This window comes from Rhizopus microsporus (genome assembly GCF_002708625.1).
Source record: "Rhizopus microsporus ATCC 52813 unplaced genomic scaffold scaffold_14, whole genome shotgun sequence".
Lineage (NCBI taxonomy): Eukaryota > Fungi > Mucoromycota > Mucoromycetes > Mucorales > Rhizopodaceae > Rhizopus > Rhizopus microsporus.
This window is the reverse complement of record NW_019671929.1, coordinates 25,106-45,447: the sequence shown is the minus strand read 5'-3', so window position 1 is coordinate 45,447 and position 20,342 is coordinate 25,106. Positions and strand designations below refer to the sequence as shown.

Here is a 20,342-nt window from a genome sequence, read left to right as displayed (position 1 = left end):
TTTTTGCGGTATTACAGATAATCGTCATTATTATTACATGTGAATAAGATACAAATGTGTAATCTCCGTTAGAACACATATGAAATGTAACCCAAAATATCCTTTCACATCAGCTCACGGGCCATATGAATTTCATGAATATTCAAGTTTACTCTGTCACTTGGTTACGGTTGCTATATTGCGTAGTTATTATTCAGTTTATAATTTTTTTTAAGATGCATGAACATCTAAAATATGCAAGTATATGCAAGTATATTCCTATATGCAAGGGTATGCAGCTTATTTTCTTTATTAATGCTAACGCTGACGAAAGGAGGACGAAAGACGTGGTACTAAATCTTCCAATCGCGCCTCTTAAGTCAAAACAATACATCACTCAGGATAACTTTCTTCTTTTCTTTTCCAAGAACATGAGAATATAAAAGGGAGGGGGCTTAAAATATTTTTGAACAAACATGGCTTGGGGCCGGGAGTGCCACACCTTTCGTCCTCCCTTTCGTCAACTTGGCATTGCCGATTGTTCCTATCTACTAAAAGAAATGACCAATTGATTACGATGTTATCAACTTTTTGATGATATTGTTTTAAACAAACCTGTAAGTACTGACTTTTACATGTCCAATACTTTGAATAACATTACTCAGTCAAATGCTTTTGTAACTGCTTGTGGAACGTAACAAGTGGGTCCATACACATCGGTATCAATGCCGATTGCTCTTGTATTATTCTTTACAATGCTGGGTACTGTCCTCAAATGAATAGACTTTAATTTTGTAGGTTGGTTAAAAGGAAGAAGAATGATCGGGATGAACTTTGCATAAAAATAAAGATCGTTCAAGTTCTGCTCTCTTTGATTGGCCCCCTTGGGATTTCCAGGATGACCTACCATTCTTGTAACCATTGTATTCTTGAGCTACCGTCATTTACAAAGTTTGAACGAGATTTTCACACAATAATAATGAAGAAAATAACATAATTTATTCTTGTTGCTTTAGCAAAGATAAATCAACATTGTTACTAAAGCTTTCAACAATGTATTGAAGGAGATATCAAGGTTTCTCGTCTTTAGTTGTTGTTTCTTGGATAGAATAGCTCTAGATAAAGTTCTTTGTAGCAAAGAAAGTTAATATCAATGGATGTTGTCCTAATTGATAAATAAACTTGAAAATAAATTCATGGTTGATTGGATTATATTCATATGTTGATATCATTTTATGAACAACTAACAGTAGTAGTAGCGGTGCAACACAATAATAAACAGGCAGGAACTATGCATGCACCAGGAAATATACAAGGAATAGGTTACAATGATTTTTCATTCAACTTGTTTAGACAATCTGATTGGATAAACCGCACATGAAAGATAAAATAGGAGCAATGTCAAGGTACATAAAATTTTGTCGACAAAGACAGGAATAAACGCATCATATTCGCACATAGCATATCTACATTCTAATCATCAACAATGGAATTTATTGACACACTTGGTAACATCATTTTGGTGCCAAAAAGAAAATATAAGGCTACATTAGCCAGGAGAAAGTTTAATAGCCCCATCTTGCTCTCCTCTTTGTTTATTGATTGATCGACTGACCCTTGGACTAACCGAACAAGAAGGATGACTTTACTTGAGTCTAACTTTTTCCAACTTTCTTTATTCCAATAATTAAAAACGTATTTTCCATGCAAATGTTGATATTGAAATCTGCACTGATTATCATTATTATTATTATTATATTGAAGATAGCTCGAAAGGAGGAAATGATAGTTTATCAAAGCAGTCATCACAACTTAGTATAAACAAGCCTTCCATCATAAATATTACAAAATAAAGTTTTGTTGATGTTACTTCTTCATAACGAAAAGTTCGGCCATTAGCTTATTATAGAAATTATCATCTTTATTTTAAGGGGTATAATGGTTAGTAAGCACCAAGGCTTCTTAGTAACCCTGCTGTAAGATATTGTTCTGCTGTCATTGGTTCGTACCATCGTCCTTCATAAATAAGCGATTTTGACTTCATCAAACAATCTACAGACGCTTTCTCTGCTTCGAATAGTTCCAAAGTAACACCTTCAAATTGATTATAGAACGTATTGAAATTCGTCACATACTCCAGTCTGACCAAATTTGGAAATAATCGTAGCAGATCATGAAAACCTGGTATGGATAAGGGTGTTGAATTATACTTTGTAACACGTAATTGACAAACTGAGCCACCTGGTCTCCGTTCAGCCTCTTTTTCTGGATAGGGTCGGAATCTCGTCTTGGATTTTGATTTCAGTCTTTCTATCTCTTTGTTATATAAAGCCAAATCCCTATTGGTGATACAAGCGAGATCATAAAGTTCTAGAGACTTGAGTTCTTTACACTGGCACAGTAGCTCTAAAAATGCTTGGTGTGATATATTAGCCAATGTATTTCTACTGTCCCCTTCAGAGCTGCCCTCTTTTCCCAAATTGTAAAGTGTGAGTGTTTCAAGCGACAACCACCGTCTGCTGATTGTTCCTAGTACTACATCATTCATTCCTGCATGACGGCCGCAAAAATGTCTCATGTTAGGAGTGGACATTACTAATGTTTGCAGTAGCTGAGGAGATTCAATCCCCTGATCGTCATTGTTTTCATAGTAAAGACTTGTTAATTTGTAACCAGCACAAATAATGATGCAAAATAGTTCAGTCAATTCAAAGTCTAGTCGACAGTTGATAATGCAAAGGGATGTTATTGTACTTCCTTTGAGAGCCATAAGCTGAGAAAAGTAATTTGAAAATGTTTGGTGTAAGTTATAATTATGCTTTTTATATTCTTGTCTTCTTCGATCCGCTTCAAGGTTTCGTATATGTGTATATAATGGGGGTGCATCGCAACTGGAGTTTGAAAAGGGAACTGAGACAATTGTTCTCCTTATAAAGTCAGAATAGCAACCATCCATTGTTATAGATTTTATAAAAGGTGAGATATGAATTAGCTTTTTCATAGACAGTAAAAGTTGTTTAAATTCGATATCTTTAAGAACAATGTGTTGATACAGGTATGGATCGTGTAAAACAGAGTACCATTGTCGACACACCCTGATTTTAATTGATAAGTCATTTAAATTTATATGTCGTGCTATATTGTACCTTGATATTTGCCATCTGTCTTGAATTGGTATATAAGAAAATATTATATAAAGGATAGGATCTGGCAGCATATGCATGCTTGTATATAGTCAAGAAGTAAAAGAATAAAAGAGAGAGAGAAAAGGGGAATCTATTTTCCTCTTTATTTCTCTCTCTTCTTCTTTTTCCCTGTCTTTTTGTTTCGCTCATCTGCCCTTGATTTTTCGGTCTTACTCTCTTATTCAACACCTTTTATAGTAAATCAATTGAGTGAATTTTTTTTTAAAGTCTTGTGTTGGTTACCAGTGCTTTGCACAATATGTTTCAGAAATCGCTGGGTTGCAAAATAATTTAGCTATTGTTGTTCTTTTATTACACTTTTCATTACAGAGAGGTCCCTGTCAACATCATTCAATATATATCCTAGCAACATATCCAATCAACTCTTTATTCATACAACTGGATTCCTTTCAAACATAAGCACGTAGTACATACAAATTATAGAGGTTGAATATTTATCCGTTAAATCATACTTGTACCTACTTTTTGAAACCAAAATATAATAATGCGCGGGGATAATGAAGAACTTGATGACATTATTATTATTCTCAAATACGTATACACTTGTTTAGCAAATGGTTTTAAACTAAAGCATAATTTCCTCCTCTATTATACAATCATTCCTTCCCTTTCTTAATTTCTGTCTCGTATCATCCTTGTTCATATTCTCAATCTTTTTTGATCAATTTGACACGAAGCGGCATATTCAATGGTGTAACTATGATATCCAAATAAAATAACGTCTGTTTTATTGTAAAAAGTCATTTAAGGACCTTGAGTAGGAGCAGGGTTCATTCTACGCTTGCCACCAATTTGGGTGGTAACATTGACGAAACGACGGCTATTATTATAACATGTTAGATTCATTGTTATTACATACATTTATCACATTTACTTGTAGATTTGTCTCTTCTTAGCACGGCCAGTCTTTGGCTTCTTCTTTTCTTGCTTAGCAACCTTGGGGGTTTGAGACTTTACTTTACCAGCACGAGCAAGGGAACCGTGAACTTTACCCTAATATACATTTAATATCCATTGTTGGATGGATGGATGCTTCATTCATCATTTACCATAGTGGATGTTTTGAATCTGCAAAGAGAAGGGACTTGTTGCCTTCGTCACTTGGCTGGCTATTAAAAATTTTGGAGCGTATATAGCTGAGTACTTTGCCTTTTTCTCGATTTTCCCGGCCCGAACACTTTATAAAGACTTTTCATTTGGTAAGCCATTTGCTGCTGTTATCAAATATTCAAGCTGCGACGCTCTTGGAAGCGAAATACCCAGATAGCCTGCAGAACTTGAGGAATCCCTCTTTTATATCGACATTATGGGTAATGCATATACCTACATCCATCCATCCATCATACGTCTAATATATCTCTTTGATGATTAGCTGTTGGCAAGAATAAGCGCCTTAGTAAAGGAAAGAAGGGTTTGAAGAAGAAGGTGTAAGTAGATTCAGCGATACAGCACATGTACAAAGGAAAGGGGGAAGCAATTGACACACCATGTTTGACTTGTGCAGATTCGTCATTTTTTTGTATAAATTCAACATCAAACTTTGTCAATTATAACACATGGCAGCTTCTTTCTCCTTCTTTTAACATGTGCATCTTGATCAACTGTCCATTAAACATTTTTTTCTCTTAATTAGTGTTGATCCCTTCACCCGTAAGGACTGGTACGACATCAAGGCTCCTTCCATGTTTGAAGTTCGTCAAGTTGGTAAGACCTTGGTCAACCGTACCCAAGGTCTCCGTAACGCCAACGACTCCCTTAATGGTCGTGTCGTCGAAGTCTCTCTCGGTGACTTGTCCAAGGATGAAGGTCGTGCCTTCCGCAAGATCAAGCTCAAGGTTGATGAAATTCAAGGCAAGAACTGTCTTACCAACTTCTATGGTATGGACATGACCACTGATAAGCTCAGATCCATGGTTAAGAAGTGGCAATCTCTTATCGAAGCCTTTGTTGACATCAAGACCACTGATGGCTACTTGGTCCGTCTCTTTGCCATTTCCTTCACTGCTCGTCGTCGTAACCAAATCAAGAAGACTACCTATGCTCAGTCATCTCAAATCCGTCAAATCCGTAAGAAGATGTTTGAAATCATGACCGAAGAAGCTTCTGCTTGCGATCTTAAGGAATTGGTTGCTAAGATCACCAGCTCTGCCTCTCATGCTTCTCAAGACGCTATTGCTGTCCGCATTGAAAAGGCATGCCAAGGTATCTACCCTCTTCAAAACACTTACATTCGTAAGGTCAAGATCCTTAAGGCTCCCAAGTTTGATGTTTCTGCTCTCTTGGCTCTTCACGGTGGTGCCGCCGCTGCTGCTGATGACACTGGCGCCAAGGCTGCTAAGGAATTTGTTGAACCCCCTATCTTAGCTTCTGTTTAAATTTAATAAAAGTATCAAAAAATAGGAAAAGGAGGGTTAAAAGTCTATGATATTTTAGACAAAAGTAATTAAGGATGAATTGACATTGATCTTGGACTCTGTATGTTTATTAAGTACAATGTTTGAACTTTCCGAATTTCTTTTTTAGGAAATCAAACATTGATGAAAGTTGTAAGGGCGGAAGTCACCTAAAGTGTAACAAACAAACCTTCTTTATGACGTCGATGAAGTGGTACATTCAAAGGACTAAGAGTTAAACAAATGTGATGTTTCTAGTGAATGATATTATCGTGTCATAAAATACTTTCAAAATCTTTTATTCAATAACTCTACTCGTGTTATGTAGTAACAACGTAGTCTCTTGCATAGTATTCAATATACATATAATTTATCATCATGGATCAGTAAATCAGCAACAGTAAGAACAACTCAACAAAAAGCTGATGAATGCGGAGCCTTAAACAGATATTCTTACTCTGTCCTTGATGGGAAGAAACGGGTTAAGAGTGACTAGAATATTCCCAGGATTACTAGCAACGATATCAGATGAAGAGGAGTCAGGAATGAGCATATGCACTGGATATCCCCTTATTTCCATAGGAACACATGAATCTAAACTATATCTGATCTTAAATTTGATAATTCCATACACTGAACAAAATTATACCGTGTGAAATTGATGTGTCACATGTAACCAATCAGAGTTTAGGGATTATCTGTATATTATAAACCTTTCAATTCGGTTAGCTTCTCTTCTTCTTTCTTTCAAATAAAACAAAACAAAAATGGTTCATCTCTCTAGCAAGCAAGTCGTTGAAAAGGAAGCTACTTTTGGTGCTCACAAGTAAGTATTATGACTTGGTGCTTATTGAATGCTTGCTAACATATAGTTTAGCTACCACCCTCTTCCTGTTGTATTCTCTGAAGCAAAGGGTATTTGGGTTACTGATCCCGAGGGAAAGAAGTATATGGACTTCTTGTCTGCTTATTCCGCTGTCAATCAAGGTCACTGTCATCCCAAGATCGTTAAGGCTTTGTGTGATCAAGCACAGAAATTGACCTTGTCCTCCAGAGCATTCTATAATGACATCTATAGTGCTTATGCCGAATATATTCATGATTACTTTGGATATGACATGGTTTTACCAATGAATACTGGCGCTGAAGCTGTTGAAACTGCTATCAAATTGGCTCGTAAGTGGGGTTATGAAAAGAAAGGCATCAAGGAAAATGAAGCTATTGTCTTGAGTTGTGAAAACAATTTCCATGGTCGTACGACTGGTGTCATCTCGATGTCTACCGATCCTGATTCTTATTCCGGATTTGGTCCTTACCTTCCTCTGGTTGGTCCTAATGTAACTGAGACTACTATCAGATACAACAACTTGGAAGACTTGGAAAAGGTACTTAATGCTGTTGGTAAGAATGTAGCTGCCTTTTTGGTTGAACCTATTCAAGGTGAAGCTGGTATCATGGTTCCTGATGATGGTTACTTGAAGAAGGCCTATGAACTCTGTAAGAAGCATAATGTGCTCTTTATTGCTGATGAAATTCAGACTGGTCTTGGCCGTACAGGAAAGATGCTTTGTGTTGACCATGACAACGTTCGCCCTGATATCGTCCTTCTCGGTAAAGCTCTCTCTGGTGGTGTTTACCCTGTTTCTGCAGTCTTGGCTGACCGTGACGTCATGTTATGCATTAAGCCAGGAGAACATGGTTCTACTTATGGTGGTAACCCTCTTGGTTGTGCTGCTGCTATTGCTGCACTTGAAGTCATCAAGGAAGAAAACTTGGTTGAAAACTCTGAAAAGTTGGGTCAAAAGTTCAGAGAAGCACTCAAGAATATCAACAGTCCTTTAATCAAGACTGGTAAATATTTACATAGTCTTATTTTTTACTCTTATTAACCATATCTACTCCAGTTCGTGGCCGTGGTCTCTTGAATGCAATTGTCATTGATGAATCAAAGTCCGAAAGAACAGCCTGGGAACTTTGCTTGTTACTCAAATCTAGAGGCTTGTTGGCTAAACCTACTCACGTGAACATTATCCGTTTAGCTCCTCCTCTTTGTATTACAGAGGAAGAGTTGATGAAGGGTGTTGACATCATTGCTGGTGCTTTGAAGGATATTGTTAATATGAAGAAGGAAGATGTTCCTAATGAACTTGAACACTAAATTTGCACATTTTATATACATTTATATATATTCACACACATTTACATATATATTCAGCTTTTTATAAATAGAATTAACATCTTTCAAATATTTTGTATAAATCTGTTAAATTTGCTAATGGATAAACATGGGATTGTAATATGTTTGTAGCTATAAAATGAGTCTTGAAGCAAGGAAATAGATAATGTTGAACTTGATATAAGAACCGTTCTTTTTCTTGATCATCCTTTAAAGGATCTGCACAATAAAATATTGCAAGTTCTCTTGAAAACGTTTCAAAACACTTCTTTTCTGATTCCCAGTCGACTTCAGTACCTAATCTTAATAAAAATAAAGGTAGTTTGTCCATACACGGTACATAATCTTTAATCAACATTGGAAGTCCAAGGAGGAACCCGTCAGGTGATATTGTCATTGAGAAATATTCTTTCAACATATCAGCTCTTGACACGAGTACCTCAGATATTGTCTGATTCATGATTAACAACTCATGTTTGTATAGCTATTAAACTTACTGCTGCGATCGTATTTGCATCTTGTAATTCATCTGGTAAATTCCCTTTTGCTGCTTCGTATTCTATAGCCATAAGAACACAGTCCTTTATTGACATAGGCTTCGATAATTTGAGTTCTCCCATATTACAAAATTCAGAAAGGGCAATTTGATAAAATAACTCTTCACTATACACACTTGAGTATACTCTCTCCCTCTTTCTTTTCTTTCTTTACCTTGCTATGTTATAGTTCACAAGGAATATATCCTGTTCATATTGTATTAAGGCTAATCTATCATCAACACAGCCAATGAATGTATGGTTTTGAAATACAGATGTCAACTCTGGTATTTCATCTTTTTTGACTTCTTTACGCAACTGTAATAGGCTGGTTAGTCGAACCTCTACCCTTGGTTTTTTAGTCACTTCAATCAAGGGCATTTCGTTTGCTTGATCCATGTCATTCTCTGTACGTGATCTTTTAGGTTGGATCGAATAGCCAAATGTTTCTAGTTGATTCATTTTACTGTCTGTTCGAACATATCTGTACTCAGCCACTGTATTTGATGATGATGATGATGGTCGCGATATAGGCTTTTCTGATCTTTTTTCTGCCATGAATTAATATGTGTGCCTTGTAAATCATCTTTACTATGGTTACCTTGCATATTTGGCTTGGATGCACCTGGAAGCAGTACTTGCGTATAAAATGTTCGAGAACTATTCGCATTCTCCAATACGCTTTGAAATGCGCTGATTATACCCTCCACAACTCTGTCTTCATATAAAAAATGAACTTCTTTCTTTGTTGGATGAACATTCACATCGACATTCCTTGGATTTATCTCTAAGCTAAGATAAACAAATGGATGTCCACCTTTAGGTAATAATGATGAATAAAGGTTTTCAATTGCTCTCTTAATATTTAAGCTGTCTACGGCTCGATCTATTTTATGATATGAGTCTCATACTGCTTAAACTTTTTTTCCACTTACGATTGATAAACAGCAAGAATGTCGTTCTTTTTGAGCTATAGTTTGCATTCGATATATACCCTTTTAACTTAAACTCTACTTCTTCAAAGCCTTTTTCTACAGGTAGTAATTCTGATGCCACCGATCCATACAGCAGCCGAATGTTATCCAGAGTACTAGCTCCTGTCGGTGTTTGTATATCGGATACATTTGTCCCTAACTTTAACAAAGACTAGCATGAATATACTGCATAAACATCATTTCTCAAAACAAACCTTTCTACAAGTAAAGCTAACACCTGAATTGTGAACAGCATAACGTGTTGTAATATCTAATATTCTGTTATATTCTTCGCTGGCTGACTTGAGTGCTTTTCGTCTGGTTGGGACATTATAAAATAAATCCTCTGCCTATCATCCAAATTATTAATATCTATTGTTACTATTCTCTCATTATGCTCTTACTGTTATTTGTGTTCCATTATTCCCTGCACACGGCTTTGGGTCTGCACTTTGCCCTGGACGAGCAGGTACGAGCTTTCCATCTGAATAGGATGCTCTATTTTAAATATAAGTCAATGTATGTATGTATGTGATCATCCGTAGTAGGTTTACCTATATGCACATGGTGAATCAGCGGTTTTGGTTGTTATGGTGACATGTGCTACATGTGAAATACTTGCCAAGGCCTCGCCACGAAAGCCGTAGGTTGCAATTTGTGATAGATCTTCAAATTTTGACAGCTTACTCGTCGTAAAGCGTTCACAGACAATGGCCATGTCCTCTTTCTGTCATTACTGTTAGATAAGCAAAGTTACTGTTCATTATGCTTACTCTTATTCCATGTCCATTGTCTTGAATCTGTAATAGCTTTAAACCACCATCCTTTATTGAAATTTGAATCTGGGTTGAGCCTGCATCCAACGAATTTTCAATTAATTCCTTCAGAGCATTAGCAGGACGTTGAATCACCTAATGAAGCACAGTTAAAGGTCGATTTATACTATGGGGTTGTTTCTAATTTACTTCTCCTGCAGCAATTCTATTAACAACTGCTTGATCTAATTTCTTGATGCTTGGAGTTGACATTACAAAATTAAGCAGAAGCTATTATTTTCTGACTTTGGTTCTAAATTGAACTCATAGTGACTTCAAAAGTCAGACTTTTCCGTTGAGCATAAAGGCTACTTTTACAATAAAGCAATGCCATTTAGTTAGGTTTATTTGAAAGATTTTATTGATATATGCGATGACTAGCTTCAGCTTCTTCTTGTTGTGCAATATCAATTTGTGGAGTATCCGAAATAGAGACATAACCACTCTGCTTTCTATTCCACTTCTTGCCAAGTCTGTAGCAGACTGCAAATAAAGAAATAATACAAGCAATCCAGAAAATGCTGGTGATTGTAATTGACCATGTCAAAGGTAACCCGAATATACCCCGTTCGACAGGAAAGAGAACTGAATCTATTTCTATGATACCACCCAACCGATTTCCAGTAGTTACATAGCCGATATCAAGCACATGAGCATGGGTACCCAAGGGTTGTCCACGAACCTTGATTATCTTATTACCTGAACCTGCATCTCTCAGGATGACTCTATCTTCAGATAATAATGTCTCATATTCTTGCTCGCCTAGTAAAGGCAACCTATGGTTTCGAGACAAGATATGAAGCTTAGCTATGCGTTCTAATTGAGTCGTATCATTCCACATGGATTCTAGATCAATCTGTTCAAAGGCTTTATCAGTAGGAACCAAAATTATCCAATCCGTCATGTCTATCTGATCGATCAAGCCTGTCTGTTTCAATATGCTTTCCATCAAGTTAGCATTGATTCCATTTAACAAATGGCGATGGGTAATATTAACTCTGTCAGGAATTAAAAGCTTGCTCACTTTATGAACTACACCATTAGAGACTAGAATATCAGTTGCTACTAGTTCACTCTGTTCTTCTGCTTCTAATGCATGCCTGTTCCTTCCTAACCAAATTTGATGATGGTTACTTCCATTGATGAACAGAGTATCATTGACCAGAGTTTTTGTTTGCTGAACAGTATTTAATATATTACTGTGGTATAGTGGAGTTAAGGCAACGTGATATTGAAGAATGGTTTGTAGATCAGAATGACCAGAGGGATGAAGTAAGTATCGGGAAAGAAGACCAAGGGATTTAAATGCATCATTTATAGGTGCAAATAGAGTGATCGCCTTGGCAGTCTTAATGTCATTTACGACGCCAGAGACATACAAAGCTGAGATAAAGCTTGATACATCCAAGTCAATGACAAGTGTGGTAAATATATCCGTGGGTAAACTTAGGGGATTAGATAGCTTGTAAATTTCATTTCCCTTGATAGATACTATTCACTCATTAGACGCTATGGTTGATGATTCTATAGTAGCATTACCTTCTTTCCCAACCACTCTTGAATGGCCACCACCAAACATGATGGTCTGGTCTATATTGACAACTAAACGTTGAGGCTGATCATTCAATTGAGGTGAATGATATTTGGTAGCTAATAGCATATTGTCATATAAATCTTTTGAACTCCAAGCACCATCAATGATATGATAACTTAGCCATTGTAATTTCTGATTGTTTGGTATATCATCTTCATCTATTACGTCATTCATAGGTGCTAATATTGTCTTGTTTGTAGTCTGATTGTTTAGATAGTTGCCTAATCCATAGTGATCCATTAATGAAATAAATTTGGTTGCGTTGAGTCCGATGAGATACTTTCGACTATCAAAATCGATTGAATTATACATCATATCTTCTAATACATGAATAACCCCTATTTTAAAGAATATATATAAGCTAAATGTGCCTATATATAAAGATAATGCTTACCATTAGCAGCAATTTTATCCTTTTCTAATACCCTCAACCCATTCACAGTGATTTCATCATCTTGTACATTGATGATTACTGTTTGACCAGACTCTGTTTGATCTATCGCATCACTTTAGCCTCCTCCTTTCTGTTCAATAGTTAATTGACTTACATCGTGTTTCACCCAATGAATGATTGTCTAAATAGATAGACTCAGAAATGATATTGTGTTTTAAAATACTCTTCAAGTCTTCAATTCCTGGTTTGGATAATAAATAATTTCTTTCAATTTGATTAAACTTGTCTAGTAAATATTTTGAAGAAATAAAAGTTGTAAATGGTTTATCTTTAACCCATAAAGGAATATCTGCTCTATCTATTAAATCATGTAGCTTTTTATCATAAAATTCAAGTAGCTTAGCTATAAAATGCTTAGAAAAGAATATGAGATAGCGCTTATCTATGTCTTACCTATTGGTTTAGGTGGTTCCAATACACTTCCGATAACATGAATTGTTGTATTTCTATTAACAAATACATCCTTCTTTATGATCCTAGCTTCATTTACATAATAAAATAAATTCAACTTTTTTATAATCTTTAATCTTTGTCCACTTTTGAGATATTCAGGTCGATAATACATTGATTCAATCACTTGACCATTTCTGAAGTCATGTGATTTAAATTCAATGGGTAATAGATGATATAGTAGTATATCTTTTGTCATCTGTCCGTTGTATTGCTCAAATGCATGATTATCTGGTGCAAAAAATGTGCCTCCTTCTAAGCTGTTGATGAAAGGTATAAGTCTTGTATGCTGTAAATGACTGATAAGAGTCGAAAATTGTTCATCTTCAGAGAGAACGTCTATAATTGTCTTATAGGCTGTAATCAATTTGATGAATAACAAAAATATAAACAATGTATTCATGGGCGCACGCACAAAAGAGAAAAGAAGGAGAAAAAAGAATCCAAAAAAAAAAGTTATGCAACTTTAAAATTCCAAGAGAAGCGGAGAAAAGGACTTGCATTTTATAAAAAAAATAAAAATAAAAAAAATAGTGTAATTTTAAAACGAGTATGCAATGTTGCCACAAAAGAGAGCTGCTTTATCCATCGAAGACAATGTTCAAACAGATTCAAATCAAGTAGAAAATGATAAAAATAAGAAAGCAAAGACAAAGCAATTACTACTTGCCTTAAATAAGATCTGGTTCAATGGATCAGAAGCTGGTTATAAACTTTTCGCTGAAGAATATAAATACTACACATCAAATTCTGTAATCAACAAAAATAAACGACAACCAAAAATGAAACATAAGAGGTTAAAGAAGAGTATTCAAATGTTGATTCCTATAGAAAATAATATCCCAATATCACCAGCACAGTCTCGTCTGACAATTGAACATAAACCAGCTCTTTACATTTTTAATCGCATCCTTTCTTCTCTTCAGCATCAATACTTACTTTCAGGACAAACTATTCATTCAACCAGATTACCTTTACATATTGAAACATATAACAGCTTTTTAAAAGAATGTCAAGAATCAGACGACGAAGAAGAAGAGGGGGAGGAGTTTGAGGGTGAAACGATAATAGGTTCATCCTGTTGGACACCTAACGAAAAAAAGAGATTTTTTATAGCGTTAGAAAGATGTAGTAAAGGAGATATAGCTGAAATTAGTCGACGCGTGGGACCAACGAAGACAGTAGTAGAAGTGGCTAACTATATAAAAGTACTAGAAGCAGCTTCACGCGTTATCAAAAAGGAACCCATGGATGATGCATATTCCGCGAGAGAGATGTCACCGTTATTTATAGTTCAAGAAAATAGATTTGCTGAATTATTACAATTTATGCTTGAAACTAAAGTGTATGCAAAACATCAAGAAGTACTCGATTCACAACCAGAGTGTTTACAAAAGGCGTTAGATTTATTTGATATATTCAACTTTTCATCAATGAGTTCAATGTAAAGTATAATAGCATATGTAAATAATAAAAGGCTGACTTTTCTATAGCTTCTCAAATACCAACGATATGACCATCTTGTCTAGTTCAATTGTACAATATTATCAACTTGTAAAGCATTTTGTTATAGACATCATTGCCTCCTTATATACCGAACTTATTCATGACTCAGATAAGGTGGTTACCAGAAGCTTGATGAATCATGTGATAGCAAAAAGAGAAAGACTATGGAAATCATTATTAACCCACTCAAGGGATTCAAGGCTAAAGAATTTAGACATCATGTCTATGCTCTATGGAGTACATCGATCTGTCTTTAGTAATAATAAATCCAGTAGCTTCCTTGCAAAGAGACGAAGACAGCTTTCTCCTAGCGAAGTGGACGAAGAAGAGGATGACGATGAAGAAAATAAAGAGAAGAGCGATGGTGAAGATAATGAAAGAGATGAAGGGGAGGGCGAAGAAGAGCATGAAGAAGAGGATGAAGAAGAATATGAAAAAGACACTAATGAAGCAAGCAATAGTACAAATGAGATGGTTAATGAACCAAAGGATGATAAGGCGATGGAAGCTGGTGTGCTAAAACAAAATAATGACACTGTATTGAATCCTGATACACAAGAGTATGACAACGATGAATCAGATTCTGTCGCTGAGGAAGAAAACTTGGAGGATGAAATGCTACAGCCAGTCGATGATCAAGATAAATTACAGCCATATTATGTTAGAGAAAATGATAGATATATAAGAATGCCTGCATTCAGTGACATAAAAGAAGAAGAAAGCAGCACATATTACGAAGATGACGACGATATGAATGAACAAGAAGATGAAGAGACAGAAGAGCGAATGAGACAACTAGACAAACAATACGAAGCGGATTTAATAAGGAGATTGTTATTCTTTAATGAAAATTCATTATTAAACATGAATCATAGATAAACCATCAATCTTGTCTTTTATACGTGTTGTATAACATTCTTAATGAGTAGTGAGTAGTGTACTTGTTCAGCATTTAAGATCCTCTTGCTTACATGAGCTCATACTATCAAGAACATAGACTGATAATAAACAGCAAAGACACATGCGAAATTGACAGTTTAAAGGTCTAACTTGAAGACTAATAAATAAAAAATAATGCATTGTTCATTTTATACTTACCGAGGCGTTAAGGAATGCACTGCCGTTATAGACACAAGATTCACACTTAAGGGCAGCATGTACTCTTCGCTTTAATCCAGTAATGGAGATATTATTTAATTGTTTGGATTTGCACTTGTTACAGATCTGACTCATCAACATAAGCAAATTGGGCCCCCATTAGACTGTCTTCATTTTCGTTTGATTTCTTCAGTAATACGTCTAATAGGTGCAGCCCGTTTTCCTTTCATACTTGAGCCAAAAGAGCCATTTTCAAACGCAATGATTCGCTTCCGTTGAGAGGAAGAAGGGAGGTCAGCAGGAGGTAGAGGTATGTGTTTGCTTTTGACTAGGATTTGGCTTTTAGCGCCAACGGTGCTTGATGTGCCATACTTCTTGCTGTTGTCAAAGAGTCTTTTAACAATTTCTTGAGTTCCTTTTTGCTTGTTGATATACGTTTTGAACTTTAGCTTTTGAGACCTATACCATACGCAATGTTATTAAAATGTATGTCATGTAAGAGAGCGACATAACATTTATCTTGACAGTAGTAGTTATGGATTCTTTGATAGCTCTGTAGACGTGGAGAGACAGCTAGTAAAAATGAGGCCAAGTTTCCAGTTTTTAAAGTAGGTATCCACTAATATACTTAAATTCGTCTAAATGACACTTTTGGTGTTCTTTTCGTCTTCTTATAGCAAGATTATAACCACACAAATGATAGTATTCTTCCAAACTTGTTGTTCGGATATGCTCATGTTCTGTAGAGTCAGCCGCAGTAAAGATAGTTAATATATCAGGATCAACATTCCAAATTCTGTATCGTCAACTATATCAGCAAAATCCTTGGGTGCCTTTGGTTCTCTTCTAGGCTCATCTTGGATAGCAACAGTTTTCTTAAAGTATATAGCATAACGATCAGTGATGATCACATTTCTACAATGATAACATTTGTTTAGACCAAAAAAAAAAAGACATATAAGCATACATACGCAGACTTCTTTGGACGTAAAGTCAAGCTTTCAAGTGTCTTGTAACTTATTTTTGAAAAATCAAAGACATTAAAATACCATAACTTTAAGTCATTATCATTCTTTTGGCCCGGTTTAATCTTATTGTCACGTTGTTTAGCAAGCTTCCAGAAAGATTGAGAATCAATCTTGTACAAAGGAAGTAAAGAAAAGTATCTTAATCCTCGAGGGTCAATGTACTTAAAAGGCATGAAGGTCTTGTCTTGAATTCTTGCTTGTACTGTTTTGATAAAGGCTTGAACAGCATCAATATCTTTTTTATCAATATTTCTAAGCTTGCTTGTTTTTTCCAAGGTCTTGTTAGAATTGTTAGCGGTCAATGTGCTTTCTCTTAATGATCTGTACTTGCTTGTATTCAACTTACAAAAGGAAGCTCTTGTAACTTTCTATGGACATAACTGCTTGATGCTTTGTCTTGAGGTTTCAGTTCTTGAATGAGCTTCTTTTGCTCCATTTACTTCTGTATAAAGTGTAACCATTTCATGTAGCATTGAGGTTTGGCATACAGATCAGCTTCACTTGAGACATCAGCATCATTGGAAGCATTGTACGTTGACCAGAAAGTAAGAAAGTTATTGACAATGGCTTCATGCCGTTCAACTCGGCTAACAATGGATGGCCAGGCAGACTTGAGATTTATCTTTTGTTGAAAAACACGTTTGGCTAAAGACTTGCGCTGTTTGACTGTTAAGCTATTGCCACAGAAGTAAGAAGCCTTTTCTGACAGGACATTAAGAATATGTCTGATAGCTCGATTTTCATAAGTAGAACATACGTAGTTGCGGACCAGTGTCTCATATTGCTTAGTCATAGAAGATATAATGATCACATATCTTTTATTTGCATACTTGTCCAACTCAGATGGCGTAAGAGAAGTAGATTCACAAAAAGCCTTGAAGCTCTTGATACTGTCAGAGGTATGCTTTCCTTGGCCAGCAAAGATGGAAAATATATTATAGAACAGATTTTGAGTGATCACAGGTAGCCCTTCACCATTTTTAAGAAGTTTCAAGAAATAGTGATTAGCAAAAATGGGTCCATCATATACAGGTTGAGTAATGTGATCAACTACTTCTTGGATCAATGTAACAAACTTGGGATATCTACAGTTATTAGCCAAAGATGTATTAATTACAAAAGTTTTCACGACGGTATTCTTGGGCTTTGAAAGCTTCGTTTTTGACTTATTCATAGGACGCAACTTGCTGGAGGAGCAAGAGTGATCGGTTCCACCACAAGAAGGACATTGTACTTGTTTTTGCTCATTATTTGACGCCTTATTCCTTCTTTCCTCTTTTTAAGTGCTTCAGTCTTATCAGCCTTGTCTTTATATTTCTTGGAGGTCTTGATGGGAGTAAAAGTGCAGCTAATGGAAGGAATAGGAGCAGGTAATACAGCTTCAGCGCTAGTATCTTTATTGACTGCAGTCATAGATATTTTTTCACTGGTAACAGCATTTGAAGAGCCAAGAGTAGATATGTCTTTTGTAGAAACTTTCGAAGTAGTACGGATGTTCTTGTCTATTGCGACATTCAGTTAAAAAAAGATGGAATTAATAGATGCTATCTTTACCTTTTCCAAGTAATGAAGTTTCTTGAAAGTCATCATCATTTGCTCCAAAAGCTGTATTTTTGAATAAATGTGTTTGCGTTTGTGCAAACAAAGAAGGAAACCCGCAATCGACGGCTAAATGAACCCTTAATCAATGCCATATCAACCTTATAGCTTACACACCTCTCCCTTTGTTGAGCTTTGCCTTTGGAGGCGGAGGATCATCACCTTTCTTTCGGTTCATGTTGGAGTAAAGAAAAAAGGAAAAAGGGAAAATAGCTACGGATAGCGTTGTAATATTAAATTAATGATTAGCTTTTTATTTAACCATGTTTTCCTTAATAATAAAATGCTGAAATGAAAAATACTCCACTTTTGATACACTGTGCATTTTACTGTGGCCTTCAAAGTAGTTATCTTTTTAAAAGTGATGGAATAAGGATACTAAAATGGCACACGATGATCATGGAACATCATCTAAACACCAGAAGCGGTGATCGAAGAAGCAACGGTAAAGAAGGAAGAGGAGAGGCATCAACTGTAATGCCAACCATATGTTCCATGAGGGAATAGCAGTACGTACTTCGTACACACCTATGCAGCATGTGTTTGGGCGATAAGTTGAAAGTCTTACTCAAAATCACGTCCTTGACGAAGTCTATCATTTTTATTGCTGCTTCTCAAGGTAAGAACAATATCACGGAAGCCTCTATCGCTATACTCGATTGGGATAATTAGAGTGATATATGTACAAAATTATGTCATGTTTCTTTATTAATAACAAGAATAGATGAAAATGAATAAGGAAGCATTTAAAGCTTATCGTAGTACTTGTCAAGACCAGGAATATCAGGGGTAAGACCCTTTCTGGTACGGACATCACGGACAATGTCGTAGACCTTGTTACCGGCTTCCAAGGGGTTACCGGACATGAGTTGCCAGTGATCAAAGACAGCTTGAGGGAAAGCTTGACCAGAGGTGGCGGAACGAAGATCAGCGTTGAAACCGAAAGATTCGTTAATGGGCAAGTAGGCCTTGACGTTGACAATAGGAGTACCAGGCTTTTGTTCTTCAGAGAAGACTTGACCACGACGCTTGTTGAGACAAGAGTAGATACCACCGATAGCAGAGTCAGGACATTGGATTTCAACAAGGTAGACGGGTTCTTGAATACCAGGAGAGGCGGTAAGAACGGAAGCATAGACTACACGACGACAAGTAGGAATGATTTGTCCACCACCACGGTGAATAGCATCAGCGTGAAGAGTGACATCCAAAATGTTGAAACGACAACCACGGAGGTTTTCTTCGGCAACAGGACCTTCCTTGGTGGCCCATTGGAAGGCAGCGACACAAGAATCCTTGATTTCACCGAGGTATTGGACTTGCTTGGTGATATCAACCAACAAGTTGGGGCCGGTGCCGTCAGGACCGAAACACCAGATCTTACGGGCTTCGGTAACATCCCATTCGTACTTGTCGGCAAGGACACGAGCACGAGACTTGAAATCATCCTTGGCAGAGATCTTACCAGCTTCAATTTCGTCAGAGAGTTCGTCGGCCAAAGGAAGAGCACGCATATAGATACGGTTATGCTTGTTAGGAGACTTGGAAAGACAGTCGATGCTGGATTCAGCAGTGACAGTTTCACGGTATTGGACAACGGGGTTACCAACCTTGAGGGGGACTTGAGCGTGGTCTTCTTCGAGATCTTTCAAACAGATTTCAAGATGGAGTTCACCAGCACCAGCAACGATGTGTTCACCAGAGTCGGAAGTGTAGGTCAAGACACAAGGGTCGGACTTGGCAAGACGCTTGAGACCTTCGACGAGCTTGGGAAGATCGTTGGCGTTCTTGACTTCGACAGCGACTTGGACGACAGGAGAGACAGAGAACTTCATGACCTTCATGTTGTGGGCAACTTCGGAGGTGGTGATGGTACCAGACTTGACCAAGAATTGATCGACACCAACGAGACCAATGATGTTACCGGCGGGACAGTCTTCAATAGCTTCAACGTTACGACCCATCATGAGAACGGTACGTTGAATAGACTTGACGGCAAGATCGTTCTTGCTACCGGGAACATAGTTGGGGCCTTGGATACGGACCTTCATACCAGCACGGACAGTACCAGAGAAGACACGACCGAAGGCATAGAAACGACCCTTATCAGAGGTAGGAACCATCTTGGAGACGTACAACATGAGAGGACCGTTGGGGTCACAGTTACGGATACCGATGGCACATTCGTCATCAGTGGGACCTTCGTACAAGAGGGCAGAACGGTAGGCTTGAGAGGTGATAGGAGAGGGCAAATGGATACAGATCATTTCCAAAAGAGCATCACCACAAGGCAAGAACTTACGCATGACTACCTTCAAGAGAGCCTTACCATCCAAATCCTTTTCGTCAGAGCTGAGGGTGATTTCCAACTTTTCCAAAAGAGTGGCAGTTTGTTCCTTCTTGAAGTTCATGATAGAATCAAAGATACGGTAGATGGGATCCAAAACGAACATGTTGAAGGCACGTTCAAGAGGCTTGCCATCAGCATCGGTGGCCTTGGTGGACCACTTCTTGGTCTTGGGGTTGAAGAAGTT

At 36.9% G+C, this 20,342-nt stretch overlaps 9 protein-coding genes across 9 annotated transcripts; 3 read left to right on the top strand and 6 right to left on the bottom strand.

The window, feature by feature from the left end:
• Window positions 1-1,917: 1,917 nt before the first annotated feature.
• RHIMIDRAFT_298952 (uncharacterized protein) lies at window positions 1,918-3,076 on the bottom strand (the record flags this gene model as incomplete). Its single annotated transcript, XM_023614311.1, has 1 exon — window positions 1,918-3,076. A coding segment is annotated over one exon (1,155 nt), but the record flags the coding sequence as incomplete, so codon positions are not given.
• Window positions 3,077-3,929: 853 nt separating this feature from the next.
• RHIMIDRAFT_293577 (uncharacterized protein) lies at window positions 3,930-4,841 on the bottom strand (the record flags this gene model as incomplete). Its single annotated transcript, XM_023613997.1, has 3 exons — window positions 4,672-4,841; window positions 4,060-4,178; window positions 3,930-4,005 (listed from the first exon to the last, which is right to left on the bottom strand). The coding sequence occupies exons 1-3, from the start codon at window positions 4,717-4,719 to the stop codon at window positions 3,930-3,932; spliced, it is 243 nt and encodes an 80-aa protein (XP_023463874.1). The 5' UTR covers window positions 4,720-4,841.
• Window positions 4,842-4,867: 26 nt separating this feature from the next.
• On the top strand, window positions 4,868-5,560 carry RHIMIDRAFT_245297 (ribosomal protein S3Ae; the record flags this gene model as incomplete). The annotated part of the gene is made up of 1 exon (XM_023610177.1): window positions 4,868-5,560. The coding sequence occupies one exon, from the start codon at window positions 4,868-4,870 to the stop codon at window positions 5,558-5,560; it is 693 nt and encodes a 230-aa protein (XP_023463873.1).
• A 785-nt stretch (window positions 5,561-6,345) lies between these two features.
• RHIMIDRAFT_205589 (ornithine aminotransferase) lies at window positions 6,346-7,736 on the top strand (the record flags this gene model as incomplete). The annotated part of the gene is made up of 3 exons (XM_023606838.1): window positions 6,346-6,404; window positions 6,456-7,429; window positions 7,483-7,736. 3 exons carry the CDS (start codon window positions 6,346-6,348, stop codon window positions 7,734-7,736), a joined length of 1,287 nt encoding a protein of 428 aa, XP_023463872.1.
• Window positions 7,737-7,809: 73 nt separating this feature from the next.
• Window positions 7,810-10,292, bottom strand: RHIMIDRAFT_205449 (DNA mismatch repair protein MutL; the record flags this gene model as incomplete). The annotated part of the gene is made up of 10 exons (XM_023606827.1): window positions 7,810-8,205; window positions 8,252-8,410; window positions 8,486-8,787; window positions 8,916-9,176; window positions 9,226-9,420; window positions 9,476-9,614; window positions 9,669-9,762; window positions 9,819-9,991; window positions 10,038-10,175; window positions 10,230-10,292. 10 exons carry the CDS (start codon window positions 10,290-10,292, stop codon window positions 7,810-7,812), a joined length of 1,920 nt encoding a protein of 639 aa, XP_023463871.1.
• Window positions 10,293-10,437: 145 nt separating this feature from the next.
• Window positions 10,438-12,980, bottom strand: RHIMIDRAFT_245294 (FAS1 domain-containing protein; the record flags this gene model as incomplete). The annotated part of the gene is made up of 5 exons (XM_023610176.1): window positions 10,438-11,570; window positions 11,619-12,011; window positions 12,068-12,169; window positions 12,222-12,470; window positions 12,521-12,980. The coding sequence occupies 5 exons, from the start codon at window positions 12,978-12,980 to the stop codon at window positions 10,438-10,440; spliced, it is 2,337 nt and encodes a 778-aa protein (XP_023463870.1).
• A 106-nt stretch (window positions 12,981-13,086) lies between these two features.
• RHIMIDRAFT_314765 (uncharacterized protein) lies at window positions 13,087-14,964 on the top strand (the record flags this gene model as incomplete). The annotated part of the gene is made up of 2 exons (XM_023614958.1): window positions 13,087-14,021; window positions 14,071-14,964. Exons 1-2 carry the CDS (start codon window positions 13,135-13,137, stop codon window positions 14,960-14,962), a joined length of 1,779 nt encoding a protein of 592 aa, XP_023463869.1. The 5' UTR covers window positions 13,087-13,134.
• Window positions 14,965-15,351: 387 nt separating this feature from the next.
• On the bottom strand, window positions 15,352-17,986 carry RHIMIDRAFT_239642 (uncharacterized protein; the record flags this gene model as incomplete). The annotated part of the gene is made up of 7 exons (XM_023609210.1): window positions 15,352-15,640; window positions 15,968-16,096; window positions 16,153-16,530; window positions 16,650-17,396; window positions 17,444-17,711; window positions 17,764-17,877; window positions 17,926-17,986. The coding sequence occupies 7 exons, from the start codon at window positions 17,984-17,986 to the stop codon at window positions 15,352-15,354; spliced, it is 1,986 nt and encodes a 661-aa protein (XP_023463868.1).
• A 568-nt stretch (window positions 17,987-18,554) lies between these two features.
• RHIMIDRAFT_285564 (ribosomal protein S5 domain 2-like protein) lies at window positions 18,555-19,949 on the bottom strand (the record flags this gene model as incomplete). The annotated part of the gene is made up of 1 exon (XM_023613292.1): window positions 18,555-19,949. The coding sequence occupies one exon, from the start codon at window positions 19,947-19,949 to the stop codon at window positions 18,555-18,557; it is 1,395 nt and encodes a 464-aa protein (XP_023463867.1).
• Between the last annotated feature and the right edge of the window lie 393 nt (window positions 19,950-20,342).